Source organism: Nesoenas mayeri (genome assembly GCF_963082525.1).
Source record: "Nesoenas mayeri genome assembly, chromosome: 3".
Lineage (NCBI taxonomy): Eukaryota > Metazoa > Chordata > Aves > Columbiformes > Columbidae > Nesoenas > Nesoenas mayeri.
In genome coordinates this window covers 120852541-120869841 of record NC_137544.1, presented here as the reverse complement: position 1 = coordinate 120869841, position 17301 = coordinate 120852541, and the positions used below count along the sequence as shown (strand labels likewise).

At 45.2% G+C, this 17301-nt stretch overlaps 1 protein-coding gene across 6 annotated transcripts in view; it reads left to right on the top strand.

Annotated features, from left to right (window-relative positions):
• ANAPC1 (anaphase promoting complex subunit 1) overlaps positions 1 to 17301 on the top strand; it is a 29711-nt gene continuing 12410 nt past the window's right edge. For 2 of the 6 annotated variants that reach the window (XM_080342233.1, XM_080342238.1), the window contains exons 1-26: positions 1 to 316; positions 1643 to 1804; positions 2138 to 2189; positions 2376 to 2485; positions 2848 to 2930; positions 3812 to 3885; positions 4154 to 4302; positions 4549 to 4769; positions 5252 to 5461; positions 6068 to 6163; positions 6248 to 6271; positions 6616 to 6706; positions 6799 to 6864; positions 7639 to 7776; positions 8089 to 8229; positions 8601 to 8661; positions 9187 to 9374; positions 10108 to 10182; positions 10450 to 10715; positions 11075 to 11166; positions 11820 to 11968; positions 13226 to 13304; positions 13420 to 13456; positions 13560 to 13630; positions 13764 to 13942; positions 15862 to 16088. In XM_080342233.1, the coding sequence (XP_080198359.1) occupies positions 101 to 316; positions 1643 to 1804; positions 2138 to 2189; positions 2376 to 2485; positions 2848 to 2930; positions 3812 to 3885; positions 4154 to 4302; positions 4549 to 4769; positions 5252 to 5461; positions 6068 to 6163; positions 6248 to 6271; positions 6616 to 6706; positions 6799 to 6864; positions 7639 to 7776; positions 8089 to 8229; positions 8601 to 8661; positions 9187 to 9374; positions 10108 to 10182; positions 10450 to 10715; positions 11075 to 11166; positions 11820 to 11968; positions 13226 to 13304; positions 13420 to 13456; positions 13560 to 13630; positions 13764 to 13942; positions 15862 to 16088 (3257 nt within the window). In that variant the 5' untranslated portion in view covers positions 1 to 100. The remainder of the gene's footprint in view (positions 317 to 1642; positions 1805 to 2137; positions 2190 to 2375; positions 2486 to 2847; positions 2931 to 3811; positions 3886 to 4153; positions 4303 to 4548; positions 4770 to 5251; positions 5462 to 6067; positions 6164 to 6247; positions 6272 to 6615; positions 6707 to 6798; positions 6865 to 7638; positions 7777 to 8088; positions 8230 to 8600; positions 8662 to 9186; positions 9375 to 10107; positions 10183 to 10449; positions 10716 to 11074; positions 11167 to 11819; positions 11969 to 13225; positions 13305 to 13419; positions 13457 to 13559; positions 13631 to 13763; positions 13943 to 15861; positions 16089 to 17301) is intronic. The other 4 variants (XM_080342234.1, XM_080342236.1, XM_080342235.1 and 1 more) reach the window with 4 other exon arrangements.

The window sequence follows — 17301 nt, the reverse complement described above, 5'->3', positions numbered from 1 at the left end:
GCAGCGGCCGCCGCCGTGTGAGGAGCCGCCGCTTCCCGCCCCGCGGGCGCGCGTTCCTCCTTCCCCACCCCGCAGAAATAATGAGGATAGCGGGGCCCCCATGTCGGACCACTCTGACGAGAGGGCGACGATGATAGCGGCCGGCGAGCTGTCGGAGTTCGCCCCGCGGGGCCGGGAGCGGTGCCGGCGCCACCCCAGCGCGCTGAGCCTGCAGCTGCGGCGGCTGCAGCCCGCCTCCTCCGAGCTCTGCTCCTCCGACGGCGCCGCCGGCCTGGTGGGCTCCCTGCGGGAGGTGACGATCCACGAGCGGCAGCGGGTAGGAGGCCTCGGCCCACGGGGGTTTCCCTTCATAAACAGGCCCGAAGCGAGCGGGTGTAACCCCTGAGGTGTGGTAGCTTTGCCTCGGTAATGGTGAATCCTCTGTTCGGTTTTGGGCCCCTCATCATTGACCTCATTAATGTTTGTATAAAGAGTGAGTGTCAGGAGGATGGAGCCAGGCCCTTCTGGTGACAACCAGGGACAGGACAAGGGGCAATGGGTGCAAACTGGAACACAGGAGTTTCCACTTAAATATGAGAAGCAACTTGTTGGGGTGAGGGTGGCAGAGCCTGGCCCAGGCTGCCCAGGGGGGTTGTGGAGTCTCCTTCTGTGCAGACATTCCAACCCGCCTGGACACCCTCCTGTGTAACCTCATCTGGGTGTTCCTGCTCCATGGGGGGATTGCACTGGATGGGCTTTCCAGGTGCCCTCAACCCCTGACATTCTGCGATTCTGTGATCATAAGAGGGACATTGAAATACTAGAGAGAGGTCAGAGAAGGGGCCAGAGCTGCCGAGGGGCTGGAGCACAAGTCTGATGAGGAGCAGCTGAGGGAACTTGGGTGTTTATGAAACAGAGAAATAAACTCAACAGCAGAGTCAGTTATACTATTAAGCGGCATTCTTTATTTTATCAGCTCTGGGGATCATCCCCCCTAAGTGCTCCAAAGACTGGATGCTCTTGTGTTGCTTATATTCACATAATTATTACATATGCATTACAATTCTTGGAAATTTTGACAAACAGTACATCTATGCTATGAAATAATTGATGATGTTAGTTATAATTGCTTAGTTTCTTTCTTACATCTATTAATTATTAGTGAAATATGAACCAAGCACTCTGCTTCTAAACAATGTGTTACTTAATCTCCTGTCTGCCTCTTGTCGGGCGGAAGGATCTGAAACTTGAAAAATATCCCTTGGTTTTGCAGGTGGTCAGAAAGCATTTACACGTCTTTTGTAACTTAATCACAGTATATGTGAATTTGGCAGCTTCTTTATCCTGGAGAACAAGGGCTGAGGGGAGACCTTCTCTCTGCAACCTCTGCAAAGGAGGTTGGAGCATGGAGGGGCTTGGTCTCTTCTCCCAAGTGATAGGACAAGAGGAAATGGCCTCAAGTTGCGCCAGGGGAGGTTTAAATTGGATATTAGGAAAAAGTTCTTCACAAAATGGGTTGTCGGGCATTGAAACAGGCTGCCCAGGGCGGTGGTGGAGTCACTGTCCTTGAAGGGGTTTAAAAGGCATTTAGACGAGGTTCTCAGGGACATGGGTTAGTGCCAGAGTTAGGTTATGGTCGGACTTGATGATCTCTGGTTTTCAGGAGAGCTGGCAGCTGAGGAAAGGCGTCAGCGACGTCGGGGAGGAGGCGGACTACGACGAGGAGCTGTACGTGGCCAGCAACGTGGTCATCTGGAGCAAAGGGAGTAAAAACCAAGCGTCTACCGTCTATAAAGCTTTCACTGTTGACAGCCCTGTCCTGCAGGTACGAAAAAGTGGAAAGGTGACAACTTTATAGACTCGTAGAATATTTTGGGTGGGAAGGGACCTTCCCAGCTCCCCCAGTGCCACCCCTGCCATGTGCAGGGACATCTTTACCAGCTCAGTTCGCTCAGAGCCCTGTCCTACCTGGCCTGGGATGTCCCCAGGGATGGCGCATCCACCGCCTCTCTGGGCAACATGTCACCTAAGAAAATCCACAGTGACTGTGTTCAAGCTGTTCTCTGAGTTGGGGTTATTTTGGGAAATGCAGAAAGATGAGATTGTGTAGCAGCATCAGTTCGTTCTTTGGAAATAATCACACTCTGTTTGCTTTTAGGCCTTATGGTGCGACTTCACGATACCCCAGGAAAAATCTGACAAAGCTGAGGGTGAGTTTCCCGCTTACTGTAAGGCCAAACGAACGCTGTGAGTTCTGCACTCTTGGCATGAGTTTAGTCAAGACTTGCTGGGCTAAGACAGCCACCCCCCTCAAGTTTACGTTTTGTGTGTAGAGAATGTCTAAAGAAACAGAGAAACTTGACTGTGTGGTTTTTGCTTTTGTTCTTTCTCCCCAGTTTCAGGCAGTGATGAAATAGTAGAGAAATGTATCTGCATATTGCAGAATTCTTGTATAAATGTGCATAGCATAGAGGGAAAGGATTACATTGCTGCTTTACCTTTTCAGGTAAGTGCTGTCCTTTAGATTGGTTGTCTTTTTGTCTTCAAATGGGCTTGTAATCTGTTTGCACACTGTGCTGGGGGTGGCTGCTGGAGTTCTTCGTGCTGTGGGTGAAAGGAATGAAGCTGATGAAAGTGTGGCCATGTCGTCAGGGCACAGAATATTCTAGAAGTAGTTGCAGTTGGTTGCATCGTGTGGGTCTGACCGCTTTGTAGTTTGAGAACCTGCTCTGATTTACCTTGCTCTCAAGAAAAAGCCTAAACATCTTATTTTGCTCTAAAGAGATACTAAAATGTGAAACATAATCAATATAGGCAGTAGTTGATTATCTTTCTTTGGGCATAAATATATTTGTAATTTTTTTATAGGTCGCAAACGTCTGGCCAACAAAATATGGTTTGTTATTTGAGCGCAGCAGTTCTTCGCACGAAGTACCTCCGAGTCCACCCAGGTGTGTAACAAGTGGCTTTAGTTGTTTCATTATAGACTGTTTGCTCATCTGTGATAACACAGGAGTGTGAGAGTTGAAGAGCAATAATGAAAGGGTGTGTATGTTCAGGATGGGCCCAGATGAAATCAGGTGAAACCTCAGGGAAGAGCAGGAAGGGGCTGAATACTGACAATCTGTGGTATTCCTCCGGTATTGTTAATGGAGGTGGTGGTGGAACAGGGTATGGGAGGCACGATACGGGTGTTCCTGCCTGATTTCATGAAGGTTTGTGGGGCAATTGGTCCCAGGCTGCGATGGGCAGCTGGGAGATCACCAAGGGGTTGTCAGGGAGAGGTTTGTTCTCCGCTGCGGGATGCTGTACATGTCTGGAGCATCCTGTTACCTGCTTGGTGAGGATCCCAGAGCCCAGATCTCTGTGGCACACAGCTGAGGAGCAGAGCAAGGAGCTGGATGTTGTCCCAATGAGCAGCTTTAATGCAGCTGCTCATTCTCTCTTGGGCTTTATGTGTCTGTTCCAGGCACTTGTGATTCTCAGAAGAGCTGGGATTATAAATAGAGGTTCTGAAAATGTTGAAGGTTCGTGCTCTGTTCACTCGGGCCAAAGCCTGTCCTGTGGCCACCAGGTGGAGTCATTCCCAAGTGCTCTGAGATGTAAACCAAGACTTACTCATCCCATTTGATGCACCAGCCTGTGTGGCTCTGCTCCGTTAATCAAACAAACTTCTGTGAAAGGGGTGGATGTCTCTGCTGTTTCAGGCTCTGGTTTGTTAAGGGTTGAGGAGCCGTTTTGGGCTCGCAGCACATGCACCAACTACAAGAGAGAGCAATTCTGCTTATTAGCTTTTGGTTTTTGAACATTTGGTTTGTTTATTTCTTTCCAGAGAACCTTTGCCTACAATGTTCAGCATGTTGCACCCGTTGGATGAGATAACACCTCTCGTCTGTAAGTCTGGAGGTAGGTGGATATCTGCAGATCTGTCACTTGGAGTCCATCAGTGTGGCATCAGGTGCTTAACGTGTCGCTTGAGGGTTTTCTGCATTACAAAATTTGCAAGTGATCACTTTTAAGAATTCAGAACTGAGGTGTTTTAGCTGCTTCGTGAACAGGGAAACTGTTCAGGAAAGAAAGCCAGGTTGCAGAAGAAAGAATGCTAACACTGGAACTGATAATGCAGCTGTTGAAATGATCCTTTCACCTTAACTGAAGTGAACCGCTTCTTCAGCAGGCGTGTTTGGCTCTGGCCGAGTGCAGTACGTCGCTGATCACACCATGAGGATTGTGTTTCTCAGTGCTGAACCCTCCATCGTGATGACCTATGACACTGTGCAGAGTTTACACACGGTTTGGGCTCTCCGGAGAGTAAAGCCAGAGGTACAAATTAATTGCCAACCAAATATCATTATCAAAAACTTTGTGTGTGCGTGTTCATGTGCCCTTATGGCTGTGTGTGTTAGAAACGCCTGTTTATTTGTGATTTATGTTATTTATAAGAGAGCAAGATGTTTGGTGTGGGGATTTTTTAACACCTAATTGATGAAACAAGCTATTCGAGCATCTTCCTGGCAGTTGTTGCCCATGTGCTGTTGTTTGCACTAGCCCCTCTGTTTTCCCTCTCAGGAGCAGAACACGGTGCTGAAGTTCTCGGAGCAGATGGGCACGCCGCAGCACGTGGCCACCAGCAGCTCTTTGACCGCCCACCTCAGAAGCTTCTCCAAAGGTGACTCTCCCGTGGGCTCCCCTTTCCAGAACTACTCGTCCCTGCACAGCCAGAGCCGCTCTGCATCGTCGCCCAGCGTGCAGTCCCGCTCCCCCTCCATCTCCAACATGGCTGCATTGAGGTGGGTGCCAAACAAAACCAGAGAACCCAGGCTGTAGAACAGGATTTATGCCACACAAGAGGCTGTTTGTCATCACACAGCCAGCCTGTAGTGGAGACGGGGACTTTCTGCAGGTCTTCTGAGTCCTAAGTGTTTAATTAGATTTTTCCAAAGAAAGCCACATTTAGAGGGAACAGGTTGGGAGAGACTTTTTGACGGAATCGCCTACACTACCTAAAATAGACTCATAGTCATTTCAGTTGGAAGAGACCCCAGAATGTTGGTTTCCTTACTTCTGAAACCTCACCTGTTAGATTCTGACGTAGATGATCGGAAATGAATTAGATAACCGTTATCCCGTGCTGAGGTGTTTTTCTAAAGTGACCTAATACTGAGCTAGCTTCTGGTTTAGGATGGTTTGGGTTTGATTTTAAAGTCTCTACTGCTGTGTGAGCTCCCGGGGATTCTGTACCTGACTTTGACTCTTCTGTCTTCGCCTGCAGCCGCTCTCACTCTCCTGCCCTGGGAGTTCATTCCTTCTCGGGAGTGCAGAGGTTCAACTTTTCTGGTAACGTCCAGTCACCCAAGAGACACAATATTACCCATTCGCCAAACAGCACTGCCAGCGATTCCTTCCTCATCCCAGAAACGGAGCCCATCGTCCCCGAGCTGTGTATAGATCATCTGTGGACAGAAACAGTCACAAACATGAGGTCAGGTGCTTGTGTTGGGGTGTGAGAAGTTCTGGGTTTTCCTTGCTGGGGGGGAATAAAGTCAAATTATTATTTCGGTGTGTGCTTTCTGCAAACGGTGCTGCCTTAAAATAGGCGTATAGACTTTGCGCTTCCTAATTTTTTTGGAAAAATGATCCTCTCTGCCAAAGGGAATTGGGCACTTGGAACAGTGTTACCTGCAGTGTTATCTATAACTCTCTGAGCTGGGGGATGATTTCACGAGATCTCTAAAGTAAAGTGGGTTTTGACCTGGTCATTGCTTTGGGCTATTGTTTTATTTTTAATCTTCTAGGGGAATATCTCTTTCTGTGTTACCATCAAAATGGGCAAAACACAGCATAAACCCAAGGACTGAACAGGAGAACAAAGCCAAATAGCTCGTGCTCTGCATGCCAAAAAGTGGGGAATGGGAAGGTTGGAGTGCTAGAAAATCAATTTTGAGAGGAATGACTGAAATGGAGACTGGCGCGTTGTGGCACCGCGGTGCACTGCAGTCCAGTGAGACCCTACAGCCTGGGGACGCTGTTCTTCACTAAAATGTTTACAGCAGACAAAAGTGTGGTGATCATTGTGTCTCTTTCACAGGGAGAAGAATTCCCAAGCGTCAAAAGTGTTTATTACCACTGACCTTTGTGGACAGAAGTTCTTGTGTTTTTTGGTGGAATCCCAGCTCCAGCTGCGGTGAGAATCCCTGTCCTGGGGGCAGGTGGATGAGGAGGAACACTCTAAAAATATGGGGTTTAACTTACTTATTCTTCCAACCAGTGGAATCTGTTATGACAACTTGTGGTATGTCACTGGCTCTCATATGACCTGTTTTTAACTCTGGTGGCATAGATGATTTGGGCTATTTAAATAAAACTGAAGTTGCGAGAGAACATTGACTGTAATTTGGATGGAATTCTTTATCCTCATCTTTACCCTTTAGAAGTATGTTGAGAGTTTTAATTTGACTACTAGAGAAAAAATAAGCTGAGTTAGAAGGGCAAAACAAGCAAAGGAAGGAGGAAGCAAGCAGATGTACCACAATAAAAGTACCTACACTGTCCAGCACAGCTTAAATTTGCTCTCCTTTCTGTACCAACAAGTAGCACAGTCCTTTTATATTTCCTGTTGTTTTCTCAAATCTCTAGGTGTGTAAAATTTCAAGAGAGCAACGACAAGTCGCAGCTGATCTTTGGTTCTATTACCAATATTCAAGCGAAGGACGCAGCTCCGGTGCAGGTACGTACCTCTGCGTGGACTTGTACTCCTGCTTTGTCGCTTGTTGTCTTACTAAACCACAAGAAGCTGAAGGTGCTGCTTGATTCCGGCAGGGCATCGATACGCTGCTGGTTCTGGAGGGCAGCGGAACTCTAGTGCTTTATTCTGGAGTGGTTCGGGTAAGTAATGGTTTTTCTGTCCCAACATAAATGTTTAAATCTTTGGCTGTGCGGAGGGATCCTGTGAGCCCCAGACCTTACCAGGGGTCGTTTTAAGCTGCTGCTGGCTTGGGACTCGCTTGGGAAGGCAACTGTGCTCACGTACCAAGTGTAGTTTTCATGCAGCATTGAAAAGATAGTTCTGAAGAGTCTCTCGAGCTTGTTTTCAGCGTCAGTAAAATATTGAAGTAATAAAATGCTTTCAAATAAAGAAAACTTGAAGAATACAGAAAAAAACTTTCCGACTTCTCTGTAGCATGCCAGTTATTTTTAGATGTCGGATTATTTTGCCTTACAAGGGGCAGTTATTAGGATGGATGTGATTCCTCCAAAAGAATTAAAACTTTAAGTTCTGTAGAGATGTAATGTGTTCTCTCTGTATGCAAAAACCTTGGACACTGCGATTTGTACATGTGTATGTATATGAAAAAAAGTATACTTTCTGAAAGTAGAGCTTTCTCAGTGGAGCGCTGCCAGAGCTTTTCATGGGAGTGGACCTGTAGCAATAACGTACAATACTGACCATATATGGTGGTGCTTTCACTGTGTCCTCATCTGAAGAGAGTAATTACATGAATTAATCTTCAGTCTCTTGAGAGACTTAAGTTTAAGTACCTGCTTTTAATAAAACTTTTCCTTTAAGACATTAAAATGTGATGATGTCTGTGAGCAAGCTCGTGGAAGCACAGCCGTGAAAACCAACTATTTGTTTTCCCATATATTGCTCCCCAAAAGGTGGGGAAGGTTTTTATTCCGGGTCTGCCTGCTCCGTCGCTGACAATGTCCAACCCAATGCCTCGGCCGAGCACCCCCTTGGACAGCGCCAGCACCCCGGCCAGACCTTTGAACAAGCACCTGGGTCCCCTGGAAGAGGTAGGAAAAAGGGTTTCGTTGTAAGGGCTTCAGATGATTGCTTGATTTTTAACTTTCAAGGTATCTTTTGGAGCTAAATCTTTTATTTTTCTTCTGTAAAACCGCTGAATAAACAGTGTTTAAAGATCTATTTAGTGCTGCCCTATTTATTTATTTATGGTTTCTGTAAAACGTCTGAGGCAGAGTTTGGAAAGATATTTGTAGATAATTCTGAAATACTTACTGGTTCATTAAGAATGACACTTTTAGCTGTCCTTTGCTCGGATCCTTTTGTTTCAACAATTCTAAGCAATCGTTTTTACCACTTTTCAGAGTGTGCTTTTGTCACCAGTTCCAGAGCTGAGGGATTCTGCCAAGCTTCATGACTCGACTTACGTTGAAGACTGTACTTTTCAGCAGCTCGGGACTTTCATTCATGGTCTGAGAGATCCTGTCCACAACAGAGTCACTTTGGTAGGTATTATCCCATAGTTGGAGTCAAGGCTTTGTTAGCAGAGCTAAGTGAGGGTCAAATTTGCTTCTACTGTATAGTGAGACATTGAAGCAGCTCCTGATCAACAGCAAAATATAACGCTTGCGTTGGTGGCTCCACATTTTTCTCCCTGTAGAATTCTCTAGAAGTCACAGAATTTGATTCCCTCAAGCGGTTCAGCTGAAGATCTGTTTCTGGAGCTAGCACCTGAGCTTGCAAATCTGTAGTGTAGCAAATAGCCAGGAATTAGGAATATGCTTAGTACATAAATGAGTTCCAAGCTGATAGAAAAGGGCCCTGGCTTTACTTTATGCATTTCGTAATTTGACCCTTGCTGGTTTTATATTTTCAGGAACTCAGCAATAACACAATGGTTCGGATTACGATTCCGGAAATCGCCACTTCGGAACTAGGTACGATTCAGAATCCGTAACACAAAATGTGTTCCGTAATTTTTGAGGGTTCATTTTTAATAGTTTCTGTATCGCTTAGACTGTAAGGATTCGGTACCACGTATTCCAAGCTCTATTAACTTACCTTGTAGAGCTGCTACTGTTTATTTAGATGTTCTTTGTTGCTTTTAGTGCTTCACTCACTGCACTCTTCAAACTTCCTTTGTTGTTTAGGGTGCTTTGCTCTCCACCATTGTGTATGTTCTTGTTTGAGGAAGGGCTGAAATGCCAGTTCAGACACGAGCTGGTTTCAGTAATGAGCAAAAAGGAACATTTTCCTCTTAGTGTGGTGAATCAGAAGGGCTGTGCTTAACCTGAACTAAAGGAGCAGCTCTCAGAGGTTATGGGGTGTGGCTTTTAGTGAAAGAGCTGCCCAAGAGCTCAAACGAGGTCCAAGAACTGCAGACATTTATAGTGCTGATTGGAAGAAGTACCAGGAGGTAAGATAGAAAACATACTTCATTTTCTTGGTTTGTCTTCCTGTAGTGAAAAGGTGTCTGCAAGGCATCAAAGCGATCCTGCCCAAGGAGATAGCGGTGCAGATGCTCGTCAAGTGGTACAGCGCTTACAACGCGCCGGGAGGACCCAACTACCACTCCGAATGGAATTTATTTGTAACGTGTCTCATGAACATGATGGGTTACAACACAGAGAGACTGTCCTGGACGCGGAACGTAAGCAAGCTCACGTGTTTGTTGTCATAGCTTGTGTTAATGCTACTGCTAAATCCTCAAGTTCAAAACGGTTAGAGACACGTGGAGTGGTGTCAGAAATAGACTGTGTCTTGGCTTAAATCACAGGATGCCATCTCATCAGTTTATATTGCTAAAGTTTAGGGCAACATTTTAGTCTGTATTTATCATGATATATGGTACTTGTCGCCAGCTGGCTTGATCAAATAAAAATAGATTATGAAGATTTGACTCCATTTCATGATTCCTGTTTCATAAAGAGAATTTTCCATGTAGTTTTTGAAGCATGATGTTTAAAGTTCTACTTTTCAAAACCATTTTACTGAATTGTTTGGAGTTTTCTATGAGTGGGTTTCCTGCTGGCAAGTACATTTGCAGCAGTCTCAAGAAAAAAATCACCAGCAAGGATATTTGTACAACTGAAGTAAAGGCAATGACTGTATCTACATCACCAGCATTAACTCATCTGCAGTATTTCCTCTGTCCCACCAGATGTTCAGCAGTCAAGCTGTGACATTCATGCACCATACACTACATTAACTAGAAAAAAATCAAACTGCAGTCTATGTTTTCTATGAAAGCAAAGTGTATAGAAGTTCCTAAAGCAATGCCATGTGATGTTCAGTTTGAATTCAGATGTCACGATTGGTGATTTACTTGTGCAACCTTGTGAATTGCAATTCTGAGCTACTTTTGATCTTTTTATTTCTCGCAGCTTGATCTTGAAGGATCGCTTTCACCAGTTATCGCGCCAAAGAAGGCCAGACCCTCAGAAACAGGGTCAGATGAAGTAAGAAATGGTTTTCTTTTACAAGTAAGAGCCTTGGGGGTGGGTGGTTGGTTTGGTTAGGTTTTAGTTTAAAGGCAAAACCCCCTGAGTAGCGCCTTTCATCTGAGCTTGTCTGAGATGATAAACCTCTGGGGGAGGAAAGGTTATTTGGTCCTGTACGGTGGCTGCATCGCGAGATGTTGCTCGTCAGGATTCTCGCTGCCAGAGAAGTAGGTTGGACTCAGGAATGAGTTTAATATGGATCTCTTTCCTTTTTGTTTGGTCTAGGACTGGGAATATCTCTTAAGCTCTGATTACCACAGGAATTTCGAGTCTCATCCTGTAGCCAAAGCTTTGCGACTGGACCCTCTGGAGGTTTCAGCTCCGAAGGAGGACTTTTCACAGAGCCTTAGTCTGGATTCCTCAACCCTCCTTTTCACCCATGTTCCTGCTATTTTCTTTGTTCTTCATCTCATCTACGAGGAGCTCAAACTCAATTGTCTCATGGGAGAAGGACTTCGTTCGCTTGTTGTTCTTCTGGTTCAACTGGCCAGGTATGCAGACAAATTGCAGATATATATTGTGCGGAGTCTCTTGATGATGGGCGCCTGTTATTTTTATGGAGAATTTGGGGACTGCACAAAGTGAAGAAAATTAATGAATGTTCAAAACCTTATTGAGCGTAGAGATTTGCTTCAGCAAATCTTGTATGGTTCTTATGACTCCCCAACATCAGTATGATGCACAAATCTTGGATGCTGCAGCTCGTGCTTTATCTACTGCATTGGCTCAGCTCATGAGATCTGTCAAATTTTAAACATTTTTACAAACCAACAAGAAAACGTCACAGAAATGCAGAAAGGTTGAGTGGGTTTTTCCCCATCTAACATGATTGAAATCTCTTTCATTCTAGAGACTTAAAACTTGAAGCTTATATAGATTATTACTACAGAGACTACCCAGCCCTTGTGAACACCTCCAGACAGACTTGCATCATTGATCAAGGTGAGTTTAAGACTGTGTGAAGCTGGATATTCAGCGACGATTATTTGCAGTTTATCACTAATCCTGAGCCTGTTGTGAACTGTTCTCTTCAAAGCTGGTCAGGATTTAACCCCCATATGCAAAACTGCTGGCAGTGCTGAGGTTGCCTTGTTTTACCTGAGAAGACCGGAGTGAAATCAGTATTGCGTAGTCACGAGCTGGAGATTTGTTAGTCATGTAAGATAAACTACTGCTTCTCCTGACCAGAAAAATAATGTAGCATTGGTCTGGTGTTGCTACTCACGTTTGTGGCCAGGGAAGGCAACGAGGTTATTATAGTTAGGTTGTCCTCTCACTTAAGCAATTTATTGTTTTTGAATTATGAGACCGTTCCAGTGAGGTTTTTGAGAACTACTAATGTTTTATGTTTTCCTTTTCATTGTGGGCTGAGCGAGATCATTTTTGTTCTTGAAAGACAAGTGTCTTGTGTTGTCATTACCGTCTAGTGATTAACTTCCGTCCAACAGGAAGGAGATCTGATCTGGTTTACTACAAAAATACAGCATTTCCCCCAGATGCAGCAGAAGCAGCACTCTAGGTCTCACTTTAGGAGTAGTGGAGCATTTTTGCGCGTCTGCTGTGAACACAGTGTCATTGCTGTCTGTATGGTTAAGTCCAAACAGGTTTCATGCACCATCCCTCATTTTTTTCTGCCGAGCCTCCCAGTATCTTCCAGTGGCTGAGCTCCTGTCTGACGGGCGGAGGCGTGCAGCCTTACCCTTACTTACCAGGAATCTGCGAGAGGAGCAAACTGGTAGTACTGGTACGTATTTAGCAGAGAGAGGAATCCCTGTGTGTCCCCTCTTCTATTACTTGACTATTACTGCAGGGTGTGGATGGGTTTCAGCAGGTGGAGGAGGTATTTGAGGTTGGCAAGGAGAGCTCATGAGTGCAGAGTGAGTACCCTGTGCTTCGCTGCTTATGTTTTTTCTTGTGGTTTGCAGCGGTGGTATGTGCAAAGTCATAATGTAACTCAAAGTTAACTGTATTTTGCGAGCGAGAATTTCCCGGCTTTCTTCTCGAGTGTGTAGCAACATCAACATTTAGTCGCATGAGTAGTTGTAAGTGCTGATGTTATCTCCTGGTCAGCCTTGCTTGCTGATTGGCGAAGCGTTTGTGGGGAAATCCTGCAAATATGGGATTTGGAGCCTGAGGGGGTGGAGAGCAGGACAGGGAGCAAAGACTCCAGCCCAGGTGTCCAGGACTTGTCGTGGAGTCTCTGCCAGGGTCAGCCTGTCCTCTGCTCTGCCTTAGGGTGTAAAGCAGCGGCACTGGCGTTCTTTGGAGCACTGATACACTTAAGTGTAATTTAATTTAATGTAATTTGCCTCTGCATTCAAATTCTGCAGAGCTGTAGCCCTTCCCTTGGGCTGTCACCTGTGTCTGTCCGGCTCTGTCTTTTCTCCTGCCTCCTGTGTGGAGGTCAGAGCTGACATGTCTTACCCAAAGATCTTAATGGAAAACACAGCAGAGTTTTACCTGTGGTTTCTGCCTTTGGCACACCAGCTTGTTTGGCAGTACCGAAAAGTGACGAGGATGAGAGATGGCGTTGATTTTGCTGGCTAAATACCTGAAGTGGACCCTGCTTTGAATGGGGAGCAACTTCTCGCTTGACACCTTCACAAAGCAGCCAATATTCAAAAGGTGGAGGAAGCTGAGTGAGAAATGGGGTCTGTAGGCGACGTGTCTGTAAAGCAAGAGAAATTAAATGAAATGTGAGAAACGTGGCAATGTTTTTCTGTTCAGATCTTTTTCTTTTTACCTTTGAAAACAATTATGAGGGAAAACTGAGTTAATTGTTTCAGGCTTTATTTTTTACCAAGCTTCAAGATAGGAATCTAAAACATAAGAGTTTGTTACTTGCTTCAGTTGTTTCAGTCTCCTTTTGCTAACAATGTTTTTGTAATAAACCTGTCCCACTGGTTAACTCATTGCAATTATCCCTGCCTGGTTTATGAGGCAGTACAGCAACCGCCACACACTCAGTGACTTTGGTTTATTGTCTCCATTTCCTCTCCAGAGCGTGGCTCTGTACGTACTGGGTGACGAGAGCGCCGTGTCTAACGAAGCCTCCCACTATTTGTACAAGATCACGACAGGTAACGATGCTTTGGTGCCACCACAGGATCTCCTGGTGTCCTGTGCTTGTTACGTGCTGTCCTTTTGCTGGGAGAACATGGAATTAGTGAATGAATGTGGCCTTGTCTTTCCTAGGACAACGAAAACAGCAGATGGAACAGGATGACGACCGGTATGGGGTTTTTAGTATTATTTTAAACTCTGACTTTTTGCCTTTCTGCCGAGTTTTTTACTAGCTTTTACAGCTTTCTCCTTTATTCCCCTTTATTTTACAGATGTAGTTTCACACGCAGCACATCTGTTTCCAGCCTGGCTGAGAAGTTAGTTATTTGGATGACTAATGTTGGTAAGCGCAGCTTCTTATCGTTGTGCGAAACGGCAGCTGCCATAAGCGACAGCCTTGTGCTTACCTGATACGAAATACACTCTATGTAATTTTGCTAAAACGGTTTATTTTTTGGTTCTTGGTTAATTTTCAGGTTTCACCCTGAGGGATCTGGAGTCTCTCCCGTTTGGCGCAGCTCTTCCCATCCGAGACGCCATCTATCACTGCCGAGAGCAGCCCGCCTCCGACTGGCCAGAGCCCGTCTGTCTCTTGATCGGCCGCCAGGATCTGTCCAAGCAGGCGTGTGAGGGGAACCTGCAGAAGGGCAAATCTGTGAGTATGGCCAGAAATGCGTTTTCCAATAGTGGGTTTTGGGCAGAGCGCTCTGTTCAGAAACTTCCCCACGTCTGCTGCTGCTCGGGACATCAGGAGGTGCAGGATTCACAACAGGGCGACACGGGGTTTACACGCGTGTGAGGGTTTCAGTACAAAACCCAGCATCCGGGACAGGAAGATTACGTGCATCGCTGTGGAAACTGTCGGTATAAAACAGATTCTGAACTCGATTTGGGCACGGACCTCAAATGTTTTGCCTACAGAGCTGTTTGTCCCTGTGAGTCCTGGTCCTTCCCAAAACAACTGTGCCTTTGAGAAGTGTCAGAGAGGTTTTGGTGCTCGGGATGGAGACTCTGCCCTCAAACAGCAATGGCACAGGGAGAAGGAAGTCCCTGTTTGTCAGGCTGCTTTCTGAAATATGCTTTTTATAGACTTTTTTTCTCAAAAAGGCTTTAGTTATTTGTATCCTGAGGTAAAATGGAAAAAAAGTGGTGTTTTTCTTTTAAACATTTTCTTCTGATTGTGAAATGCTGGTGATTCCCACTGAGTTGTAGCTCACTTGTGTGTGTCGTTGAGGACACTGGGATCCAAAGCCCGTGTTGCAAGCTGGCTGGTGGCGTGTACTAAAGTGCACAATTGTAGCGGAGAGATTGTCTGCAGCCTGGGTGGAAATCAGAGGATTTGCAGTCTCAAGTACATCTCAGTCAAGATCATTTTGCTATCCTGGCTTTGGAAATTATATTAAAACTATTCAAATTTCTTATAACAGAGGCTTCGTGACTACATATCCAAAAAGTTGGGGTTTTTTTAATTAATTTAGCTGGAAAGTAAATTAACTGCATGTTCAAATCCCATCTGCCACCCTTCATTAAAATCGATCTTATTTTTTGCTGGTGTAGTTTTGTCAAACTGCAACAGCACCCAATCTTAAAATGATGATAAATTTGATTTTATCACTTACTTATAACAATGCCTCGAATATATGTTACCTTAAAAGGATAAAGTGATCTTCAAACACCAAATTGTTTGTCATTTCTCAGGAGGGCAGGGTGGAGTTTCCTGTTTCAGAACGGACGCTGGCTATATGGGTGGTGCAGTTCTGTATTGACATTTAGCGCCTATTTATCAGAAGAAATCGGTTTTCATTCATCAGCTGTTAATTTCCTTGCACTCCCAGTGCAGTGTGTGACCAGGGAGCCTTAGGAAGACCCTGTGTTCGGTCTGGTCTGCGGGATGCTGCGTCTTTCAGCATGTTGAAATTCTTAGATATAGAATAGAGAAAATGACCAGTTTAGAGAGGGGTGCAGGATTTTTGTTCCTGGATTTATTTAAGTATTTTGCATCGCCTCCCTTCTTTTGTTTTGCTTTGTTTTGTTTTGTTGTACAGCTCTTTTCTCTCTTCTGTGGAAGATGAAAAAGAAAGAGGAATATACTGGCCCACTTCAGGGTTAACTTCCAGATTATTTTGTCAGACCGTAAGGAAACTGTATATTCTGCTGGAAAGCTTATTCCGGAGTTTAACTCCTGCTTTAATAGACATCAAAATGCTCGTCTGGGTTTGGTTTTCACTGCTGAACTTGAAGCAGAAAAGCACAAGTGTTTTCATAGCTGTCATAGACAATTGTGTAGGCAGAGAGGGGAAAGCCCTTTCCTACTACTGCTCTGAGACAAGAAAGAGTTTTGAAAGGAGGCAACTGTTTCATGTGTCGCCTCTTCAAGCTCCTGCTCATCAGTCCCTGCCACGTCTTTCAGCTATTTGAGGTGTCAGCTCCTCCTGTCTCGATAGTTATTTATCCCATTTAGATGTGCAGAAATCGTTGATTGCGATGTTCAGCCATCCTCGTGGCCTTCTGAGTGCATGTAAGCGTGCGAACCGTGTCGTTCATGTTACTTCTTTCCTTTCTGTCTGCTGGCAGTCCGTGAGCCCGGTGCTGTCCTCCGACATTCCCGCGGGCACCGAGTCGGAAGAGGACGAGGACGGCATGAACGACATGAACGAGGAGGTGATGTCGCTGATCTGGAGCGAGGATTTGCGCGTGCAGGAGGTCCGCAGGCTCCTCCAGAGCGCCCGGCCCGTGCGCGTCAACGTGGTGCAGACGCCAGAAGCCAGCGACCACGAGTACATAGAAGAGAAAGAAAACCGGTACAAACCGTCTCTGTTTCTAGCGGATATTTCATCAGCTCGCGTGAAAAGCCGTCTGAATGTTTTTGGTGGCTTCAAAGCTCAGTGTGTCTAACCAAAGAGTGCAATATATTTCAGTCTGAACTGCACATTAAAGTAGGCTAGCCTGAGTGAAGGACACGCATGAGAGGGTTGGATTTCATAATGTGAGTCTTTGAAGCTCAGTGAACATCAGAACTCTGCTGCCTTTGAGCTGGAGGGCTCGCGGGACTGGAGCAATTGGTGGGAAGGACTCTTAGTTTGAGCCCCAGACAGCGTGTTGAGATCAGTTAAGGTTTGAAAGCAGATTGTAGCGTTTTTCTTTCCATCTAAGAATTACAAAATACAAGCGCAACCTGTTTATAGAGAATATAGCTCTGTAGGGGACAAAGCATCGTCCATCACCTGCTTAAAACTGGAAAGCTCAGGGCTGATCTTAGGTCTAAGCAAGGCGCAGGTTTGGGGACCTCTTTAATGCTACAGAAATCAAATTCACTGTCCCATCCCTCTGTCTTTTGAAATCTCCTATTGGCAGCATTATACCCCCGGTGGTCTTACAATTGCCCCTGTCCTGCTTCTTTATTCACTTATTTTGAGGGTGTTAAAAGTGTCTTCTTTTTAAAAAAGCCAAAGAAAAAGCCAACTTCAGAACGTCATTGCCATGCAAAACGCTGCAGAAGTCAGAAACTAAAGGAATGCACCAAATTATTGTCTGACCCAACAGACTGAGTAATCTAACGAGTCTAGAAAGTGTTTCCAGAGTAAATCGTAGAGAATTGTGGTCAGCATTCTTGGAAGCACGTTATTAACTCTCTGCACAGGTTATTACTAGATGCAATCACCAGTCATAGCAAGATCCCATATGGCAATTGGCTTTGTTTTACTTTCCTCTTTCACCTTGTTTCTCATACGGCTTCTAAATTGTCCGTAGCGCGGATTTGTTTAAGTAGCACCTTGCTTAAGGGGAAAAAGAGACAAGTTTCAACATGATGTCAGCTAAAGTGTGTCTTTGAGGTTTATCTTGTAAGCACCAAAGATTTGGTTCAAATGTTTAGCCTACTAAAAAAAAATGGAAAGTCAATGTGGTGTCTCATAGGAAAAAGCCATCTGTTGTCTGTTGGTTCATTTTATGTCATGGATTTGGGAAAAAAGAAGTCTGTATTAAGCAACTGGCTTGGTTTTTCTGTTGTCTCCC